The 21027-nt window shown below is 41.3% G+C and overlaps 1 protein-coding gene across 1 annotated transcript; it reads left to right on the top strand.

Annotated features, from left to right (window-relative positions):
* Positions 1-73: 73 nt before the first annotated feature.
* On the top strand, positions 74-19264 carry LOC128904816 (carbonic anhydrase 2). Its single transcript, XM_054189590.1, has 7 exons — positions 74-232; positions 810-1007; positions 12437-12555; positions 14017-14109; positions 14898-14960; positions 15970-16125; positions 18401-19264. The coding sequence occupies exons 1-7, from the start codon at positions 199-201 to the stop codon at positions 18518-18520; spliced, it is 783 nt and encodes a 260-aa protein (XP_054045565.1). The 5' UTR covers positions 74-198; the 3' UTR covers positions 18521-19264.
* The last annotated feature ends 1763 nt before the right edge of the window (positions 19265-21027 follow it).

Here is a 21027-nt window from a genome sequence, read left to right as displayed (position 1 = left end):
GCGGCCGAACGCGGATTATTAAGGGAGGGTTCTCTCCGCCCCCAGCGGAGTCTCCCTCCGCCCCCGTCCGCGCTCCCCACCCCTTCCTTCGGCCGCGGAGAAAGGCATGGAGTTGGCGGGAGCCTATAAAAGCCCCTGAGAGCGCGCCGGGGCCACGGCGCTGCGACAGCCTCCGCGGAGGGAGCCGGGCCGCGCACCATGTCCCACCACTGGGGGTACGGCAGCCAGGACGGTGAGTGCCCGGCGCGGTGCGGGACACCTGCCGGCAGGTCTCCGGGAGCAGCGCCCGGGACCTGCCCGCTGCGCCTCGCACCGAGCCCTTGCCCGGAGCGCGAATGAGCTCGGTGGCGCTTTTTTTTCTTTTTTTTTTTTTTTTTTTTCCCTTTTAACCTTGAGATGCCACCTGCGCCCGAGCAGCGAGCCCGGCGCGCCGCGCGGTTTTGCCTGGAGCATCTCTTGGTTTCCTGCTGTCGTTCCTTTACTTCGGTCACGGAGCAAGGAAGAGGGGAGGACGGGGCGCTGCTCTAGCAGGACGGGGTGGCCGTCTAGAAGGACGCCCCCGTAAAACCCCAGCCTTAGCCTTCAAGGCTCAGGGGCTGCCGGGTCCCTGCCTTGGTCCCCAGCTGGGACTTCCCCTCGTCTCCGTTGCGGGCACCGGCAGCCCGCACAGGTGGTGCATTATGATGTACGTTACGATGTACATTATGATGCTGGTGTTAAAACATCCCGATTTCTAGAGTGAGGGTTATCACTTATGTCCCCCGAGCTTCACGTCTTTTCCCACTGAGCTTCCTAACGCTGTCTTGCAGGGCCCGCTCACTGGCACGAACACTTCCCCATCGCCAATGGAGAGCGCCAGTCCCCCATTGCCATCAGCAGCAAGGCGGCCAAGTACGACTCCTCGCTGAAGCCTCTCAGCTTCAGTTACGACGCCGGCACGGCTCGGAGCATCGTCAACAACGGGCATTCCTTCAACGTGGAGTTTGATGATTCTTCCGACAAGTCAGGTGAGACCTCATCGTTGTGTGCACGGGTAGAGGTGGAAGAAACTGTTGCTAAAATGTCTACTGAGGTCATAGGTTTTTTTTAAAGACAAAAAAGTCCAAAGTGTTTTGGCTTCACTAAGGTCGGGATTCAGCCCGTAAGGATTCAGCATCCCGTACAGCTCCTTTACACTAGAAGAAAGCTGAGCTCCCGTTAGAAGAAAACTAAGCCTATCTGGGCAGTTTGGAGTTGCCCTGCTCTAAACTCCAGAGAAGTTATTTGCTCTCTTTTTGTTTGTTTATGTTTCTTTATGATTTAGATAAGGGCTCAGCTGTGCAGTGAAAAAAAAAAAAAGGCTATTTGACAAGAACAATTTTAGGCAGAGCTCATCACAAGCTATCGACCAAATGGTTAAAAGAAGAGGCAAAATACATCATAGGAAGAAATTGTCCTTAGAATAACAAAGGATTACAGTTCACAACTTGAAGTGGAAATAGTTTGGAAATAGTTTCTTTGGTTATCAAAATATTATCCCATATTTCTGAAGCCAGTATGCTCCCAGGTTAGTAGAGAAACAAAAGGAATGATTAGAAAATACCTCTTTGTTCTTTTGTAATTTAAACAAGTATTATCCCTGACATTTCTTGACGCTGGACTTTCTAGATAAAGATAATATGTTTGACACATTCCTACAAAGTTCGCTAGCAGGCAGTCGTTCCACAGCGTCTTACTGTTCATCCTACTGTATGGTGAAATTAAACACTGAATCCTGCAAACCTTTTACTAATCCTTACTGAAAGGAACGGCCGCACTGATGGACAGTTGCAACAAGGGTTTTGTAGCTTGTCTTTGATTGTAGCTTTTCAGCTGGCTGAATTTGCAGAAATCATCACCCTGCTACAATGAATGTGCCTCTATTTTTAATTTAGACAGCAAAAACAATCCCATTGTAAGGCACTGCCTGATTTAACTTCCTTGAGCAAGTGCCCTGTTTTTCCTAAGCATTTTGTTGGAAATGCCATTTAGGGAATGGTGCTGAAAACAAATAATCCATGCCTACTAAAAATGTGGAGGGGTTGCAGGTAATGTAATATAACAGTATAACAGACATTCAGCATTGCACTAAGAATTTGACTTTGTATTTTAATTACAGTCTTTATACTGAACAATGTTAGGCGGTCAGCTAAAAGTGTTCACAGGCATATAAATGCACATAGGTCCATGTATAATTTAGGCAGAGCATCCATATTAATATTTGTATGGTTTAAAGAAAAAAAGGAAAAAGATAGTCTGGCTTCTTAGTGTTTATTTTTCTCAGGGCATTTTCAGCACTGAGAAGCTGAAGGAGCTGAATGCACGTTCGTTTAAGAGTGTCATGGGGAATAAGGTGAATGATTCAGAGTACAGAAAAAGGGATTATCTTTTCACCAGCTACATGCGAATCTGCTCTCGCTGAGCTCTAAGGAAACAGGTTCAGACCCTCCTGGTATAACAAAACTATTATGTGTTCACTTTGCATGTGCATAAGTTTGGAAAGACTGTGAAAACTAGGTTGTATGTGGGAACTTGGGAGGAAAAAATGGCAGGAAAGTAATAATAATCTAAAGAAACGCCTGTAGGAAGAATGCTTTTTATGAGGAAAGTCGGTGCAGAACCAGAACATCTGTGACAGGGATCCTCTGACAGATATGCAGTGACACAGCTTTCAGAGTGGGAGGATAGGAGATGCAAGTAGAAACATTCTCAGTAGCTCTACTAGTGAATCAGAAACTGATTATTCTTTAGGGAAAAAAAAAGCATTAAACAGATCTCTCTGAGGCCAGGTAAGGGTGGCCTTCAGGATCACACTTACTATTGAAAATTAAAATGCATAGAATCTACCTGGCAGCATGCTTAATGCCTTCATTTGTATGCAGTTAACTAGGTAACCTACTTTCCTTACACAAAATAGAGCTGTCTGACTTGACTGTGCTTGATTCACTCCTATTTCTGAATTTGCGACTATAGCGTGTGTACCAAATTCTTGGTTAGACATCATGCACCGTCAGAAGGAGAAGCTATGTGAAATAATGTGATGTGCTGGTATGTTTTACAGAAGACAATGCAACAAAAGCCTGTAAATACTTCCCACAGGGTTTAGTGCCTGCTCCTATGAGCTATCCCATATGCAGTAATGAATTATCTGTGGTAGTAGGCGCAAAATGAAGTAATAAGATCATTGTGTGCAATTACTCATGTCTTGAAGATTATTCGCAAACAAAGAAGTAGATCCATTCATTAAGAATCTTCAGGCTCATAACTAATGACACTTAAGTAAATTGAACAGCAGTTCTAGGTAGTATTGGCTGTTTGATGACTCCTTGCTCTGCAGGGTATGCAAAATGAGTTCTTGTAATAAAAAATACAGGTAGTAATAGTATAGTAAAAATAGGTAAAAAAAGCCAAAATACATGTTTGGATAAAACTCTTTGAAAGTAGCTGTTCCTTATTTCCTTGATTCAGAAAATATGTAACGTGAATACTGTTGGTCACAATTAACAAGAAGTAGATATCAGAATAATCAAAACTTTGATGTAAAATATTTTTCCCCCAAATAAAAGTTTCTTCCTCTTCCTTTGTTACGTTATTTGTGTGCCTACAAGAATGTGTGACATAAAGCTTCTGCCCATACCTTCTGCCTAAAAACCTAAAAGAAAAAAAAAACAGGATTTCCTAAAATGATATCTCATCTATATTCTTTACCATAGTAAGGCTGTAAAATAAAAGTTTAACTTTTTAAACAAAAATAATCTATGAGCAATTTATGTGACTAATATATCTTCACGGAAGAAAATGCTTTCTTCTCTGCTCTTAAAAGATCCCTTTACTAATAGGTGGAGCTTTATAGACATAACTCTTGATTTGGTTTGTAATTATGCCTGTGACCTGTACAGTTTTATCTTACAATGATGTCTTAATAGAGAAAGGGTGTTAAAGTCTTTGTGATAGCTTTAGTAGCTGACTTGGTTTTACTTCCTTGTTAATTTTATTAGATATGCTTAGATGTTACTAAGCATCCTTAGAAAAAACCTCTTCCTAAGCAACTATACCCAATACTCCCAAATAGAAATTTCAGTTCTTGTACTACAACCTTTGAATTTCTTGGGCTACGTGACAGCTGTTATATTCCAGAATACGCCTCTAAAGGCTCAGTCAGTTCCCAAAGTGAATCCCCTTCGTATTTCACAGTTGCTAGTTGGTAGAAATGGTGTACTGAAAGAAAATTCACAAGCCAGCATTGCCATGTTTATGAACAATTTTTTCGTTTGCTGAAATTCCAGGGTTTTCTCTTAGATAAAAGGATGTCTTCTGTCTTGTTTCCTTCAAGTCTCTTGGAATGTTTTCTTAGACTTGTATGGAGAAAGCAAACAGTGAACTTCCTCTTCCAGTTGTTACTTAGGTTCTCTTCTCCTTCAGTTCATGCAGTTGCTTTCTTAGTTGTCGTGTCTACTGTCTTTTAAAGTGGTGAAAGTTCAAGTATTTACCTTTAGCATTCATCTTTAAAATTTCTATAACTTAAATAAAAGCAAAAATTCGTTAAGATAAGAGTGGCACCAGGAATAAAACTACAAATGCAAGTTCATCCACTCTTGTATCCTGGGATCTGACCTTCCACGTATGAGTGAAGCGAATGGTGCTGATGATAACTGTTAAATTATAACAATGGACCTTATTTTAGGAACTTTATAGCAAATATCCTCATTAAGGGTACTAATTTTATCATATTAAACACTTCATATTATAGTCTGCTGTAAGGGCAAGCGTATAGTTTCACTCACTTTAAAAGACAGAAGTAAACAGCAGCTTCTCAGAGCTGTAAAACCACAGGAAGTGACTTGCATCAAGAAAGCCTCAAGAGCCCAAGATTTTGCAACATACTTACAATGTGTTCTCTATGTAAATTTCATGGAAAACTTTCGAGAATTCACCTAAAACCTGAAATTCCAACGGGGAGCTCTCACAGCAGTAAGGGCTGTATCAGTATTTTCTGGTCACGTGTATGATCAGCTTAAAAAAGGAAGAACTGGCTGTTCATATTTTGGGTGGGTGTACTCTGGGTAAAAAAACCTGTCCAGATGGTGAATGGAGTTAAATCCAGTTGGTGGCTGGTCACAAGTGGTGTTATCCAGGGCTCAGTATTGGGGCTGGTTCTGATTAATATCTTTATCAATGATCTGGATGAGGGGATTTAGTGCACCCTCAGTAAGTTTGTAGATGGCAACAAGTTGGGCGGGAATGTTGATCTGCTTGAGGGTAGGAAGCGCCTACAGAGGGATCTGGAAAGGGTGGATCAATGGGCTGAGGCCAATGGTATAAGGTTCAACAAGGCCAGGTGCTGGGTCCTGCAGTAGGGTCACAACAACCCCATGCAGTGCTACAGGCTTGTCGAAGAGTGGTGGAAAAGCTGCCTGGTGGAAAAGGACCTGGGGGTGTTGGTCAACAGCCAGCTGAATATGAGCCGGCGGTGTGCCCAGATGGCCAAGAAGGCCAATAATGTCCTGGCTTGTATCAGAAGTGGTGTGGCCAGGAGGACTAGGGAAGTGATCGTCCCCCTGTACTCGGCACTGGTGAGGCCCCACCTCGAGTACTGTGTCCAGTTTTGGGCCCCTCACTACAGGAAAGACACTGAGGTGCTGGAACGGGTCCAGAGAAGGGCAATGAAGCTGGTGAGGGGTCTGGAGAACAAGTCTTCTGAGGAGCGGCTGAGGGAACTGGGGTTGTTCAGCCTGGACAAAAGGAGGCTGAGGGGAGACCATATCGCGCTCTACAACTACCTGAAAGGAGGTTGTAGCCAGGTGGGGGTTGGTCTCTTCTCCCAAGTAACAGGTGATAGGATGAGAGGAAATGGCCTCAAGTTGCACCAGGGGAGGTTTAGATTGGATATTAGGAAAAATTTTTACACTGAAAGGGTTAATAAGCATTGGAACAGGCTGCCCAAGGAAATTGTTGAGTCACCATCCCTGGAGGTATTTAAAAGACAGGAAGATGTGGTGCTGAAGGGACATGGCTTAGTGGTAACTTGTCAGTGCCAGGTTAACAGTTGGACTTGGTGATCTTAAAGGTCTTTTCCAACCTAAATGATTCTATGATTGTAAGTCAATCAGCAATTAATTTATTTAATAACAAGAATATTAAAATATATTTTAGCTGTAGAGCCTGACAGACGTGAATTGCAACTATGGTGTAAAGCTCTAGAGACATTAATAAGTGTCCTGATAATTTCTGCTGGTGGACGAGTCTCTTAATTATTTCCTTTTCCTTCATTGCTGCTAAGCTAAAGATAATACTGATATCCAAGACAGAGTACCAAAGAAATCTGACACTTTTTGCAGATATTCAGTCATAGTAGGACTTAAAATTATGGGGAGACCTAGGGAAATGGAAATACTGTATTGACCTTGGAATTATCCACCCCCTGGGAGACTTTCAGTAGTTGTAATCAAATACATTGCCAAATATAACTGTAAATATGAATGAGGAAGCTTCAACTGTCTTGAATTATGACTTGCTGTAAACAAACAAATTTATTTTGTTAGATTTGTTATTCAACAGCCAGTGCATCGTTAGCACTGCTTGGTTGGCAGTGTGTTAGCTCTGAAAGTTCTGCCACTGTTGCTCTTCTCCTACACTTCTGCCCCATCAGGTAAACTGAGGAAGAAACACGCAGGTCAGTTGTCCTTAAGGCACAACTTTTAATCCAGGTCGCTGGGCTATTTTTAGGCTTCCCAGCTCAGAAGATGTAACATTAGCTATACCAGAACATTATTGCATGTTAGCAGTATACAGTCATGGATTGAAGGTCCACAGTGCAGTGTAGCCTAAATAACGTGCTGGCCCTTCTGAATCATAAGTCAGGGAACTGACTGCTTATAGATTATAGTATTCAGACATCTGCCCATGTGTCACAAGTACTTTTGTGCACTGCTTGACAAGAAAGTCAGAGGTCCCAGAGGGTGTCTGATCATTAAGTCATTTCTCTAGTGAACTGGGATCACCAGAAGCTGCAAAGGCTACGAAAGCAGGTGACTTAAGAATAGTTCTAGTGCTTCCAGGAACTGGAAGGGAAGGTGAGAGGGCTTCAGATCAGTCCTGCATGTTTCAAGCCTTTGTTTCTTTACAGAGCCCAAAACTGCCCTTCTTCACTTAACATCAGCTTTTTTTTTTTTTAACATGCAACTTCTGAGCAGAAATTTGGCATGGATTGTGTGTTTAAGAATCCTGGCAACTTCCTTCCCTTCTTCCAAATCCCTCCTCTAGAGGTGCATTTAGCGCAAAACCAGGAGAAACTAGTCAGTTGTTATCAGCTAGGGCCGCTTGGAAAAGTTGATTTTTAAGACATAATGAAGCTGTGTGCCAGATGTCACCATGACTGCTCTTCCCAGCTGATATATTTGTTCAATTACTTACAGGCATGAGGGCCAGCTGCGTACTTAGAGGCAACGTTCACACCTTAAGTCTGTTCATCCTTCATTAGACCTCAACGTAGTATGAGCACCATGTCCAATACACAATTTTCAGTACTGTAAGCAGTCACTGAGACTAGTATTATAGCTATTACCATCAGAAATTAAAACAATTGTTACTTTTAAAATTTTAATACTTCCAACTCTGTTGTCAGCTCATATGGTGTGAAACATGAGGACTGAAGGCTGCTCCGGGTCTCAGTACAGCACCTCATGACTCTCAATCTCCATTTAAGAGACTACATGAGAACTAAACTCCACTGGTCCCAGGGGGTGGGAGGAAAGTTAAGAATCTAAATGACTTTGTATCCTTAAGCAGGTCAGAGTCTCTCTGGCTGCTACCCAGTCTGGATGAAATAGTTCAGATGAGGTGAATCGGAATCACTGACCCGCTGCTGATACACACGTCTGCAGACCTGCTGCATTTTGGCAGATGTTTCATTCTGGTCTATCTCTGTGGAACATCCCTGCTGCCTTATCAGACTAACCCTCTAGCAAGGTCAGAGTAGGGTTGGGTTTTTTCTTATGAGATACCAATTACGTAGTTTTTCTCTTGGTGAAACCTATTACAGATGTTTTCTGCAAGTATGATCCCTACAGTCAGATGCTTGCGTGCTGTCTTGCTCTCTTGCGTGTCATGATACAGTGTCCTAGGAGGAATGTCTGAAAGAGATAACATAAAGAAGGAAGAATCTCACAAAATGTGATGCTCTGTACTCCACGTTTCACAGAAGCGACAGCTTACCCTAACTGAACTCTTTAGTCTGTCAGACAGGGAAGCCCATCCTTGCATAAGAACATGAGGCTAATCCCTGAGCATCGTCATAAGAGCCTTTTTTGTGCCATTAATAGTGCATGGTGCTCAAGATTATTTTTTTCTGAAGTAATACTTCATCTACATTGTCTCCTCAAGGCCTGTTTTCTATCATATAAATGTCTGTGTATACACAAAAGCTTGCAGAACATTAACATTAATGTATATACTATGCATATATTGACATATACGCATATCTACAAGGTCATATACACCTGCACGGCTACTGTAGGCTGTTACAAAATCATGGCTTCCTTTATGCCAAAACAACGTGTGTGCAAGAGGGCTGTCCTCAGAGGCAGATGCTTGCAATGACCTGCTGCTAGGCTTTTGTTTGGTGGAATCTCAATTAGAACTAAACTTCTGAAGATTTGAGCTCTGTCCATCCATCGGGCTGTAGTGGACCCATTATTTCAGCTACTGGAAGGGGCTTTGCTGTCAGTGATTTCCACTTGAACACTTTCTCATTCTGCATTTTCTCAGAGTAACAAACTTTACAGTAGTATTTTTCTTAAAATGCTGATTTGTATGACAGGAAGGGCTTTGTTCTAACTCATGAAATGATCTTGTAGTTCAGCCATTTTGGTTATTTCTTTGATAGGCTGATGAGATTTATTAGTCTCCTGCTCTGTGTAGAGAGAATATCCCATAGTCGGTAACTAAATAACAGCATTTTTGCAATTCAGATGTGGATGCTGACGCTTCCTGAAGAAAGGTATGAAGTGGTCCACAGTATTTTTTTACAGAGCTATTCTGTTCTACATGGGAAAGGTAACTACCTGGTGACTTGTCCTGACTTAGACCAGTGAAGTTGTGTGGCCTCAGTAAACGGATGTCCCAGATGCGGCAAAATGGCCTTGGATATCTGTGTGTTTCCAAATATCCTGAGAAAGGGTGATAGAGAGAAATCCAATTCACCTTCTTTATCCAAGAAACCCCACAGACATAAATGGAACAGTTTGTGTGATTGTTTGACTTTCCAATTGAGCGCTGCTAATACTTATATTCACCTAATTTAAAAAATGTTACGAGATCATTTAATAACAGTGCAATATAATTACTGGATGTTACTAGTGTAACTTCCAGTAAATGGCAGAAGGTTGAAAACAGTTACCACTTCTTAATCTAAGCAAAATAGCTTCAAATTTGTCTCACTGTAACACTTCAAATAACTGTCAAATAGGGAAAAAAAGTTGCATTTTCAAGCTGTGATCTCTTAGGCTGTTACAGATGTATGGAGACCAGGTTATTGATGTAGACTGTGTTGAGTAGGATGAACCTGTAGGAAAAGAACGTGTTTTCCAGGTTGGCTGGTGCTGGCTTGGCCTGGCATCTGAAGCTGTGCTATATAGCAACAGGGAGCACAACTACCTGTGTATTTCCAGGGTGGTGTACACTAACACTAATTTCAAAAGGAAGGGAGGTAGTGATGAGATGCTCAAACATGGATGAGTATTTCCCCATCCCTCAAAAAAAGGGAGTGGAAAGGTTGGACTACCATCAGTGTAACCTGAATCGATGTTCACGGGACAGGGAAGTTCCAGCTGTGAATGTTGCTCTGATTCTTGAACTCTTACTTTGCAAAAGGTGGTAGCATTTGTGGTTTAAAAAGCTTGCACTGGAAGAAAAAAAAAAATGAAGCTCTAACACTTCTACTTTGCCTTTTAAGTTTTAATTTTAAATTTTATTTGTTTGGAAAGTCTGAGAAGTATTAAAAAAAATAACTGCTTAATGTAAGCTAGAACAAGAAGGGCTGTTCTGTAATTAAGCCTGCTGAATTTGTATTCATTTACACTAATCTAATTATTACTTTCTTTGAATGCTCTGCTGTGAGTCAAAATAAGCTAGTGCTGGATTTAAGAACCACAGAATGAGAAAAGTAAGCAAAAACCGCAAAGATATTTTTTTGTGCATCTTTTGAGTTTTACAAGACTATAGCAAACAGTAGAGAAATAACACTGCAAATGGATTGAAGAAGATTGCATGGTTCTGCTTTTCAGCATGCTTTCCATCGATTAATAATGGCGAATTAACCTGTGCTGCGCTAGTGCTTTGAGGTTGAGGAACGGTGGAACCTCAGTCCATTTGTACCTGCAACGAGCAGCAAGTCCATCAGCTAAAGGAACTGAAACTGAAACATTGCAGCTCCGTGGCATCATTTTTAAATGAAACGTGATATTGTGTGGATTAAATGATTTTTGCATCTGTAAAGACATAGCAACCGATTACTTCATTTTCAGAAGGAGCTAGTGCACATTCACGGTCGCCGTTCTGAAAAAAAGGATTCTGATTTGTAGTCCAGTGCTTGAAACAGTTCTGCTTCTTGGCAACTAGCACATGCAGAAACATGAAAGTAGAATAAGATATGTTCCTGTTTAATTATTTTAAGTAGCCGTTCTTCTTTGTATCACATAGCTTGGCAATAGGTAGGGCAAGTCTTGGTCTCTTGGCTGTTCAGTGTTGGCTACAGTATCGGAAATTACAAAGACTGCAGTGGAACATATATTTACATTTTTCAAACAGAAATACATGTTGGGAGACTTCTAAATATACTTACCAAAGAAGGAGCCCCAGGCAAATGCTAAATTTGTCCACTGAACCCAAATTTTGCATGTGAAAGGCACGCCAGTGGAAACTAATGTGTTTTATATAAAATCTTATATTTAATTTTCATGTATTCCAGTTTTTTAGGCAAATCCTTCTCACCACTTTGAGTTCCCCATTGCCAAGTATCCACAGCCATTGTTGTCCATGCTTGCATATAATTGGAATTATTCAAACCTGAACAGACAGTGACCTTTTCTTATCTGCCTTTGATGTATATTTTCCACACATGCACGTATTGTGGTAGTGTCAAGGCTAATTGCAGACTGAAAGGAAACCATCTTTATTCCACAGAACCATTTTGTTTGTGGCACATACACAGAGCACACTTATATGTAATATCTGATGTCAGCACTCTTCTGTCACTTTATTTTATATATATGTATGTGTATATATATATGGAGAGAGAAATTGATCTCTAAGATACATAACACTTCAAGTTAAATTTTAAAATATTTTTCTAATTTTAAATATTTACATCTTAAATGTTTAATTGTGAATTTGAGACGCTTAGCAAAAAGAAAAAAGAAAAAAGACCAAACCACAAACCAGTGTGAAACCTTTCTCTAATAACTTAGATAAATAGCTCTATTTAATGGAACTATTTGTTATTGTTCTGTGCTTTATGCTGTGCTGGAGGAGACGTTGCCTGTGCCTTGAGCATTTTGCAGTAATAGGGCTTGATCCTGCATATCATAATGGTGATTGGTCACAGTTTAAATACAAGGTTAAAACGAACAAGCAGAATAAGGGAGCTCAGGGGAAATTGCTCCTGTGTAATTGAAAGCGTGGCTGTGCCCTCCACTTCAGCGGTCCCAGAGCAGGAGTAATGGCAATAGCGGAGAGCATAAGGAACCGCCTCACTTCCAATCCACGTTTTAAAAATAATCTGCCTCTGCAGGCGTTGCCATTCTCACCACCATTTTCTTAAAACTCATTCTTGAGGAGCAAAGGATGGGGAGGGACAGGAGACTTGGATTCACAGCTCTGCAATGCCTTGCCTGGTGCTTTACCTTGCTGTAGCCTGCAGCGAACAGGTGTTTAGGTTTAATTTGGAACAAAAAGCATTTTACTCAATCCAATCCACCGCAGGATTAAGGCCTAAATGGATAAAGCGTCTAAAATGAAGGGACAGAGTATGTTAGTAAGTGAAGTGTGGTTTGGTCTTCAAGTGTACTTTCATAGAATAATCCTATGTGGGCTTCTTATAAAGGCTGTTCTTGGCCTTTTATTTATTTGGTGACAGAAAAGTTACATCATTAGCTCTCCCCTCGTCACCTGTAATATTAGCATGCCTGTTAAAATTGCTGATGAGACACTCACTGTAAAGTCACTTCGGGTTTTATACGTTTATTATTGATTTGGGCATATTGCAGGAATGTACCGTTGAGGATGATCTGGAGTAGCATGACAGCATGCAGAGCAATGAACTCTCATTCACTTGGAGGACTTGAGATGGGCGTTCCAGCCCGAAGTGAGACTCGATAGCAAAGGTTATGGGAGATGCTAATGGAGGCTCTTTGCTTTGCAGTGCTGCAAGGAGGAGCGCTGGATGGAGTCTACAGGCTGGCACAGTTTCACATTCACTGGGGATCCTGTGAGGGCCAAGGGTCCGAGCACACAGTGGATGGTGTGAAGTATGATGCAGAGGTAGGATATGCTTTACCTTCTCCTGTTCCTGTCTCTTGTGTATAATGAATTTTATTTTTTTTGTTATTGTTTTCCACTGCTGGTAACAGCTTCTCTACAAATCTTCATAGGACAAGAGATTGTAGGGGTTACCATAGAAGATATTGGTACAATGCCACCCCAGGACCTACTCCCTGCAGTAGCAGAGATTAGAATTGGAGGACTCTTGTAATTTTCTTTTTTTCCAGCTACTTCACATGAAAGAGACTATAGAAGCAGAAAAACACACGTTAATTATCCCTGGGTTTTTCCCCTCGCTTTCTCAATGGCTTATGAAAATTATGAAGAAATAGCATTACAGCACCTCTGTACACACACATCCCCTTTTCCTGGTTTAAATTTTTAACATCAGAGACAGATAAGCAATAGAATAATCTTCTGGCTGACCCTTTCATCTTCTGGTAGCAAAGAAACAAAGGGAGCTGTGCAGAGGGCAGGTAGCAAAGTGAGACCTTGCAGGCACTATTTGTAATGTATCCTTAAGACTCCACATGTCCCTTGGACCGCTTAAGACTCTGTATTACAGTCTCATTACAGAAATGGAGTGACTTTAGTGCTTTGCATCCTACCTTTCCTTGTGCCCTGTTTAGAAAACTACCTCTGGATGCTGCCACAGACTTTTTTAACCCTTTCATAAACGCACATTGACTGAACAAACCTATGATTTGCGTTGACAGATAAAAGAAATGGCTCCACAAATTCATTGGCTCTGCTTTTTCATGAGATAAAGTAGCCTTTGTCTTAACTGAGAAACTTGCCATTGCCTTATTTCTGTTCGCAGTACCATAATTACTTGCTCAACTTGACGTGCAGTTATGGGGAAAACAGCCAGATGAACTTCAATTAGAAATAACTCAGAAATCAAAAATAAAGCAACGTCCTGGCTAACGTGACCTGGAGATTAATTTCATGTTTGTTCAAAAGGCTTTCCAAAAAAAGACAGGACAGATCTTTAAAAAATCTCTAGATTGCAGGTCAAATCTGTAGTTAATGCCTCTTCTCCCTCACACTGGACAATCGTGTCTTTCAGTGCTGATAAGAACTCCAGGATATATAGCATTAAAATCCTGCATCAAAATCCTGCAGGCTGCATCCGGGGAAAAAACTCTTGCTGAAGCTAACAGGAGTTTCATTCAGCAAACTAAAAACGGAATGATACAGCCAATTTGTGTTTAAAACTCATCTGGGAATAAGAGCAAAAAGCAAAATAAAATGCATGACAGAAATCTCTTTGCATAAATGAAACTTGCAAGTAGATGAATGATTCAATAAATTCTTAACTGTACACAAAAGTTCTTAAATCTCAGCAGTAAAACACCATCTGCTTTTAATGTTTAATAAATTACTTCCCTGCATCCTCACTTGTAAAATCTTGTGGATGGAATATCATCTTCATAATGCTTCTTGTTTTCTTGCTCCTAGCTCCATATAGTTCACTGGAATGTAAAATATGGTAAATTTGCTGAAGCTGTGAAGCATCCTGATGGTTTGGCTGTGGTAGGCATCTTCATGAAGGTTAGTTAATTTTTTTTTTTCTTCTGTATTATTTGGATGAGTCCTCTATGTTCGTTGTGTTGCGGGGTGACCTAAGAGCCTAAATGATAGAATAAGCCAGCATTATGCTATACTGCATAAACCCATAGCAAACTAGATAGTGCTCCAAATTCTTGGCTTTCTCTACTGTCCTCAAACCAGGACATCTACCTATAAAACCTGTACACCAGCAATGGAGTATGGCTGCCATCCATCACTATGGTGGCCCTATAGCAGCATACTTGCCTTCACCGCAACAGTGACACTGCCATAACTCTTATCACTGACAAAATTGTGTGTGCACGAATCTGCAGCAGGACCAGCCGAAATAACACCTATTTTCCTTTTCTGGTCACTGTTAAATTTCCAGAGCATTTTGTCATAGTTGAATTGTCTTCACAGCTAGTTGGAGAAGGTGATTGCTCCCCAGCAGTGTGTGGTCTCTCCTGGCCTCGCTGTATTTTATTAGGAGGGTGACTTCTGTGAAAAAAAGAACAGCTCAAGGCCAAAAATAAATCCACACACCATAAATGAAAATAACTTTATTCTGCCCAGTGTCCTTGGCTGACCTATTTGTGCTGACTGTCAACTTGCATGATTTTACAGAGACTTTTTATAGTTACAGTCACTTTTGCTTTAATTCTTCTGTTATGTAATGAAGTGGTGCTGGCAAAATGTACTATAAAATGCTTCCTTGAGGAATGTAACAGAAAACTAAAGGTATCATGAGAGTGCACAATTATTTTCTTTTCATATGGTTTGTATTACAGGTAGGAAATGCCAAGCCTGAAATACAGAAAGTCGTGGATGCTCTGAACTCTATTCAAACCAAGGTAATATTTGCTGTCTGTGTTGATTGACACCAATCACAACTGCACTGTTATCTTCTCCAGAGAGCAGATTATTTACTACTTCCCAGTCTGCTACATGTACAAAAGTAAAACAAACCTTCCTGCATCAGCGCTAATGTTCCTGTAATTTTAAATGCAAAAGATTCAAATGAAGTTTCAGTACAGGGCAGGGAATACTAGGAACGGTGCTCATTTTTTATCTCTGTGACTATGCCTCTCTGTCCTTTAACTGAATTTAAAGCTATAGGGTAGGATTCATCTTCCTAATCTAAACTACTCTTCTAGGTGCCCTTTCTAGCCAGTGGTGACAGACGCAAAAGGCACTTCCCCTCATCTCTGCATCTGGGATGTATTTCCTTCCTCCAAGAGGGCATGCTGCTCTTGGCTGGTTCTAGAGGGAGTCCAGATAAGAAGTTTGATCAGGATATATAACTCTGGGAGGAAAAAAAGCCTTTCTGTAATTTAAAATTGTGTGAAGTTTATATGGGATCTTAATGAGAAATGAGAAGTACTTCCTGAGTAATTAGGTGCCTTCATAGTGGGTAAAGGCCTGTGCTGATGAAAAATGTGGGCAGGAAAAGTAAAGAATGAGACTACACTGCCATCTTTGCCATTAGGCTGCCTTTGGGGTAAATGAGTATTGCCATTTACTGCAACTGGATTTCCAGCAGATCTCCCGGGTTCTCTATTTCCAGTGCAATTGGTGTACATGGCATCTGAAAACTCATTGTTTGTTCAAGCAGGGTCAAATCGTATCTCTAGGAGCAAGGAACATAAATTCAACATTTGAAATGAGAAACAATGTCTTGCAAGTTTAATAATGTAAGAAATATATTGCTGAAGGCCTTCAACCCAAAGGTAGCTGGGTTGAAACTCCATTTCTGCCTTTCTCCAAACATGGTGTTTCCCTTAGGAGACTTTATTACCGCAAGCCCACCACGCGTCTGTGGTCTCTCCCCTGACGTTAGCCCACCTGCTTTCTTTATTGTAGGGGAAGCAAGCTGCCTTCACAAACTTTGACCCCACTGGACTGCTTCCTGCCTGCAGAGACTACTGGACGTACCCCGGCTCACTGACCACTCCCCCACTGCTCGAATGTGTCGTCTGGCACGTTCTGAAGGAGCCCATCACTGTCAGCCCCGAGCAGGTAGGTCTCCAATGGATGGTGCCAGTAGATGCGTACTGGAGTAGTACGGATTGCTTAGGTTCAGCCCTCCTGCGGATGTGTGAAATGGCAGCTTATGTTGCTGCAGAGCTATGCAGGGCGTTAGCTAGCGTTACACGTCAAAAATATATATCTGCAGTAGTTATCCTCTTCTGGCAGGACTCCGCTTCTATGCGTGGAAGTAGAGTTTGGGAGTTCTAAAAAAATTTATCAGACTTTCCAGATACATGATTAGAGCTGCCATGTGGTAAAAATGTGGGAAACTTGTAGCACGCATGAAAGGACCATTTGCTCACCCAGAGTTCATCTAGCATGTATTGTGAGCATCGGCAGGTTTGCTGTACATGTACACATCACATATCTGGGTATACTTGCCCTGAAAATACCGGGTTTACCAAGCATCTGAAGAGCACGTATTCTGCATCTGCAGTCTCACACAGTAGATCTGGTTTGTTGATCTTCCATCATTTCCAGGACACAGAGCTCATTTCACAAGTTCTATTCAGCACAGAACAGACTGGGAAATCCCACGCAGAATTGTGACAATCCTAACAAAACTGCGTTGTTTGCAAGAGGCAAAACTTGCAGATTCCAGAAGTCTGATGCCTAAAAAAAAAAGTCCTCTATTCTGTTGAGCAGCTTGAGGAGGATAGAGTCTTCCTAGTAGGAAGGAGCTTGTGCAGATTAAATCACTGCTGGCCCTAGCTTTCTATACCATTCATTAATGAAATTACATAGAGGGAAGATTCCATCCTCCGGTTTACATCTGTGTAAGTGGGAGATATAAATAGAATCTAGAGCCTATAAATACAAACTAGTCCTGAAGGACTTTATTTTACCCTTCAGACTCTTAAATCCATTTTATGAATGGCAGACATGCTAACAATATGGGGTTTATTCAGCTGATGTGAGGAAAAATGAAGTGCTGTTGTGGGACTTGTCATTTATTCTATCTTTTATTATGTTAAGGAAGAACTATTGGAAATAAACATTACAGCAATGTTTACCAATAACAAACTGCAGGGGAGCATTAAAGTTGACACTGTTTACTTGTTTTAAACTACTGGTATTGCTATTGGTAATCCCAGGTTTGCAAATATGGTTTTATATTTGGGCAGGAGCACATTCACCAAAATAGAGTTGTTTTTCCTACTACACCTACTTTAACCACCTACAAGCGGTAAAAGACACCACTTGTTCTCCCACATACACCCCTCCATATTACCATCGACATTTCAAAGATGGGTTTGAGATCAAAACAGTGTGTGTGGCAGCTTGCCTTTTCATTCCAAAACTGATCAAAACAAGAAACCATAGAGTATTGACACTGGGTTTAAGTTGAATTGGTTTTCCAAAGACAGATAAAAGCTGGCTATTACAGCAGGGCGTACCGAGCCTGTTTATCATGTGCTGGAGTGACACAGCAGTTCCTGGCAGAGGTTGAACTCTGAAGTTTGTTCTGGTTGATCCTGAAGTTAAAGTCCTCTCCTGGGCTGGTCACTGCTGGGAACCTTCCCCCTTGAATGAGGGAAAGCCTGGCCTGCAGCCTGACTCATACAAAATCCTGTGTCCCACCGACATATTTCTGGCAGCAGTTCCAGCTATCTGTGTGACATCACATTTGGGGTGGGTTATTATTTTGACACAGTCTTTTTCTTAGTTTTGGAGGTGCCCACTTAGACATCAAGATGCTTTTATTACATCAGACTGTGCAAACACCACTTTTACTTTAGGAGCAAGCACTAAAACCTCACAGTGTGCTCCCATTGATGTGGAACAGTTTTCTCTCTCACAGCATTTGGAAATCAAGATATCTTGAATTAATTCAGCTGTTTTAATTTGACTGAAGGGTAAGGTCAATTTCTTTTTTTTTTAATATCAACTAGACACAAAAAACCCCAATTTATAAAAGAGCCGAACCAGTACAACTTGCAAAGGATTCTCTCCAGATCTGGATCAAGGACAAACAGCTCTTTGTGCACAGAATTCAGAAATTGTGGGCCTAGGTCTTTGTTTCCTGTGCTTGCTGAGTTCTTGTTGCTAGGATATTTTGTGGGCAGGAGAGCCTGTGTCAGGGGCAGGAAGCGGTGTGGCTGAAATGCAGAGACACATGGGTGGTGACAGCATCTCTAGACCATTAGTGCTGGCGAAACTTTGTGTTGGACCTTTGGCTCAGGCCCAAGGTGGATAATTCAAATAGTCCCGCTGAAACTAGAGTACGCGTTTGATTTGAGGATGTTTGTGCCTTTTTCCACAGATGTGCAAACTCCGTGGCCTTTGCTTCAGTGCTGAGAATGAGCCTGTGTGTCACATGGTGGACAACTGGCGCCCATGTCAGCCTTTGAAGAGCAGAGAAGTCAGAGCTTCCTTCCAGTAACCTCGGCGCCGAGCGTGCTGGAAACTGCTGTGTTTGTGAGGAGCCCCTTTTGCTAAGCACAAATCAAACCTTTGCCATGTGTGCCCTGGCAACATCTTGTCTCCCAGATCCATTCTTTCTTTCGCTCTGCGTCTAAAATGCCAGCTAATAAAATGTGAAAGGCTTTTGGCCAAATAGGAAGGGGTTCTTAAGGTGTGGGGTTGGGGCGGGGGGGGTGGTGGTGGTGGCTGTGTGCATTTTGGTGACTATTACTGCGACTGACACTTTGGTATAACAAACAGTATGTTGGCTACTTGGGAGAAGATATGGTGATAGCGAAACAAGCCATTTTAAGAAACCTCATCCACAGGTGTGATAGTACACGTAACTAACGATAACTTGAAGCTTTGTGAAAAGCACAGGAATACAGAATCTAGATATGATTTAGGAAAAAAAGTATTTTGAGACAGTAAAGCAAAATCAATATTGAGAATTAGACTACTTAGATTTTAAGAAACTGACATGTAAATATTTTTGAGACCGTTTTACACTTTTACCCATGCTATCAACAACCTTGATTATGTCTTAATGGTAGTGTTGGATTTTTTTAATTAAAAATGTCCTGAATTAAGTATTATCTTTAAAAGTTGTTATTACCATAGGAATAATACAAAATATCTTTTCATTGAAATAATATATGCTCTAATTTAAAGAGGAAAATAATATTGTATTTTAGATAACTTCTCTAATAAATCTATACTTCTATTTTTGCTTCCATGCTGTTGTTTTAATTCAGGAAAGGAGTCACTAATCTGTTTGTGTCATTGCTCATTATGTTGGGAATTGGCTTCAATGACACTGAAGATGGATGCAAACCTGTATGGAAATGTTAGGTAATTTTCTCTAAGTAGCTCTCTGTTAGCAGAAGGAACTGTTAGTTTTGAGCAATCACTACAAATTATCATCAAAGTTGACTGCATAATTAAAGATCCCCTCACAAGAATTTCGAACAAAATCATACTGAAGAATGGGCTTCTCCAAACCAGGTGCTTAAACATTGCCCTTATGCATCAGCCCAAAAGCAACAAGCCTCATCTTTATGCAGAGCATCTATTCAATCTGTTTCTCCAACTAGACCAAATCTTTCAAGACTATATCCCTAGTGCTTGGGGTTTTGCCTCAAAGTATCATATCATATTAATTATTTCAATGGAAAAAAATTTTCAACAGAAATACTGCTGAGCAGACAATAGTTTCCAGTAACTCCCATTGCTGGATCCTTACTAGCTGAGTTCTTGTGTCTTCATGAACGCATATGCAATAGATACCTAAATATAAATCTGTTATAAATACACAGTTCTATAAGGGGCTACCCTCCTTCTCAGGCTCCTGGCAGTTGTGAGAAAAGCCATCTTCAGAGCTCTCATCTCATTAGATTCTGGTCCTAATTTTTCATGCAATTTATTACGAGCTTCTTACCCCATCAGGGATCACTTCGTAATGTATACGACATCAGGTGGGCAGACTAGGTTCTGAAACTCCTGGGATCTTGATGGGAGTGAAGCATTTTTGGAGTGCATGCAAGCATATTTAGAAAACTGTCAAATCTCCCTCTTTGCAAAGCTTACCTGTTTAAAACACCCCCCCACCCTGCCAAAAAAAGAAAACAAAACCAGAACAGAAAGACAAAATGCTCCTTTACTGCAGGTCATTTGTTCTAAGGTCAGCTTTTCTCAATGGAGCTATGAAGGTACTTGTCTCTTCCTGTACTGTGCTGACTAGTTCAGGTTCTTCATGTTGAGTGGTTTGAATACTTTCCTGACTCGGAAGTGTCACCCGCAGGCCTGAGTGCTACACATGTGTCCCCTAAACAATACAAGGGAGGTCACACCTCAAAAACGAGAATTACAGATCCAACACATTGTGGCTTAAAGCTACTGAAGCAAAGCCAAGAGCAAACACCTTACAGAATCACAGGATGTCTGAGGTTGGAAGGGGTCTCTGGAGCTCATCTGGTGCAGCCCTTCTGCTCAAGCAGGGCCACCAAGCAGGTTGCCCAAGACCATGCCCAAATGACATTTAAGTATCTCCAAGAATGGAGACTTACAGGCTTATGACCCATCTATTTCAGGAGGAAGCATCCTTTTGCTGAAGCGAAGTGCTTGTTTGCAGTCACAAACACTAAACTCTTTCCCGGAACTGTGCGCGTATGCCAGAACTTGCTCTCAAAGGTGGCAACCCTACTCTTTGCATAATGATTACATGTTATGGTGCTCCTAAAATGAAAAAATAAAATATGAGAGCCCCAGATTTTCAAATTTTAAGCCTGTATCTTGGCAACTATGATACCCTGACTACTAGGTAATAAGACTTTCTGAGAAGTAGTAATCTCATTGGTACCTGTACAGCTTAAATAGTATCCAGGGTGGTATGGGACAAAGAAAGGGAACTTCTGCCTGATGGCTAGGGTAAAAACTTGGAAACGCCTGTGAAGTTCAAACCACTGCTGCAATAAAAAGTTCCATAAC

Source organism: Rissa tridactyla, chromosome 2, assembly GCF_028500815.1.
Source record: "Rissa tridactyla isolate bRisTri1 chromosome 2, bRisTri1.patW.cur.20221130, whole genome shotgun sequence".
Lineage (NCBI taxonomy): Eukaryota > Metazoa > Chordata > Aves > Charadriiformes > Laridae > Rissa > Rissa tridactyla.
Note: the sequence above shows the minus strand (reverse complement) of the source record. Positions and strands in the feature narration are given on the sequence as shown.

What these genes read in the sequence shown, in the direction of transcription:
- LOC128904816 (XM_054189590.1), top strand. Translation starts at nt 199, where the DNA reads ATGTCCCACCACTGGGGGTACGGCAGCCAGGACG. An exon ending in GGGGTACGGCAGCCAGGACG is followed by an intron (nt 233 to 809) that starts GTGAGTGCCCGG and finishes GCTGTCTTGCAG; the next exon opens with GGCCCGCTCACTGGCACGAA. An exon ending in TCACTGTCAGCCCCGAGCAG is followed by an intron (nt 16,126 to 18,400) that starts GTAGGTCTCCAA and finishes CTTTTTCCACAG; the next exon opens with ATGTGCAAACTCCGTGGCCT.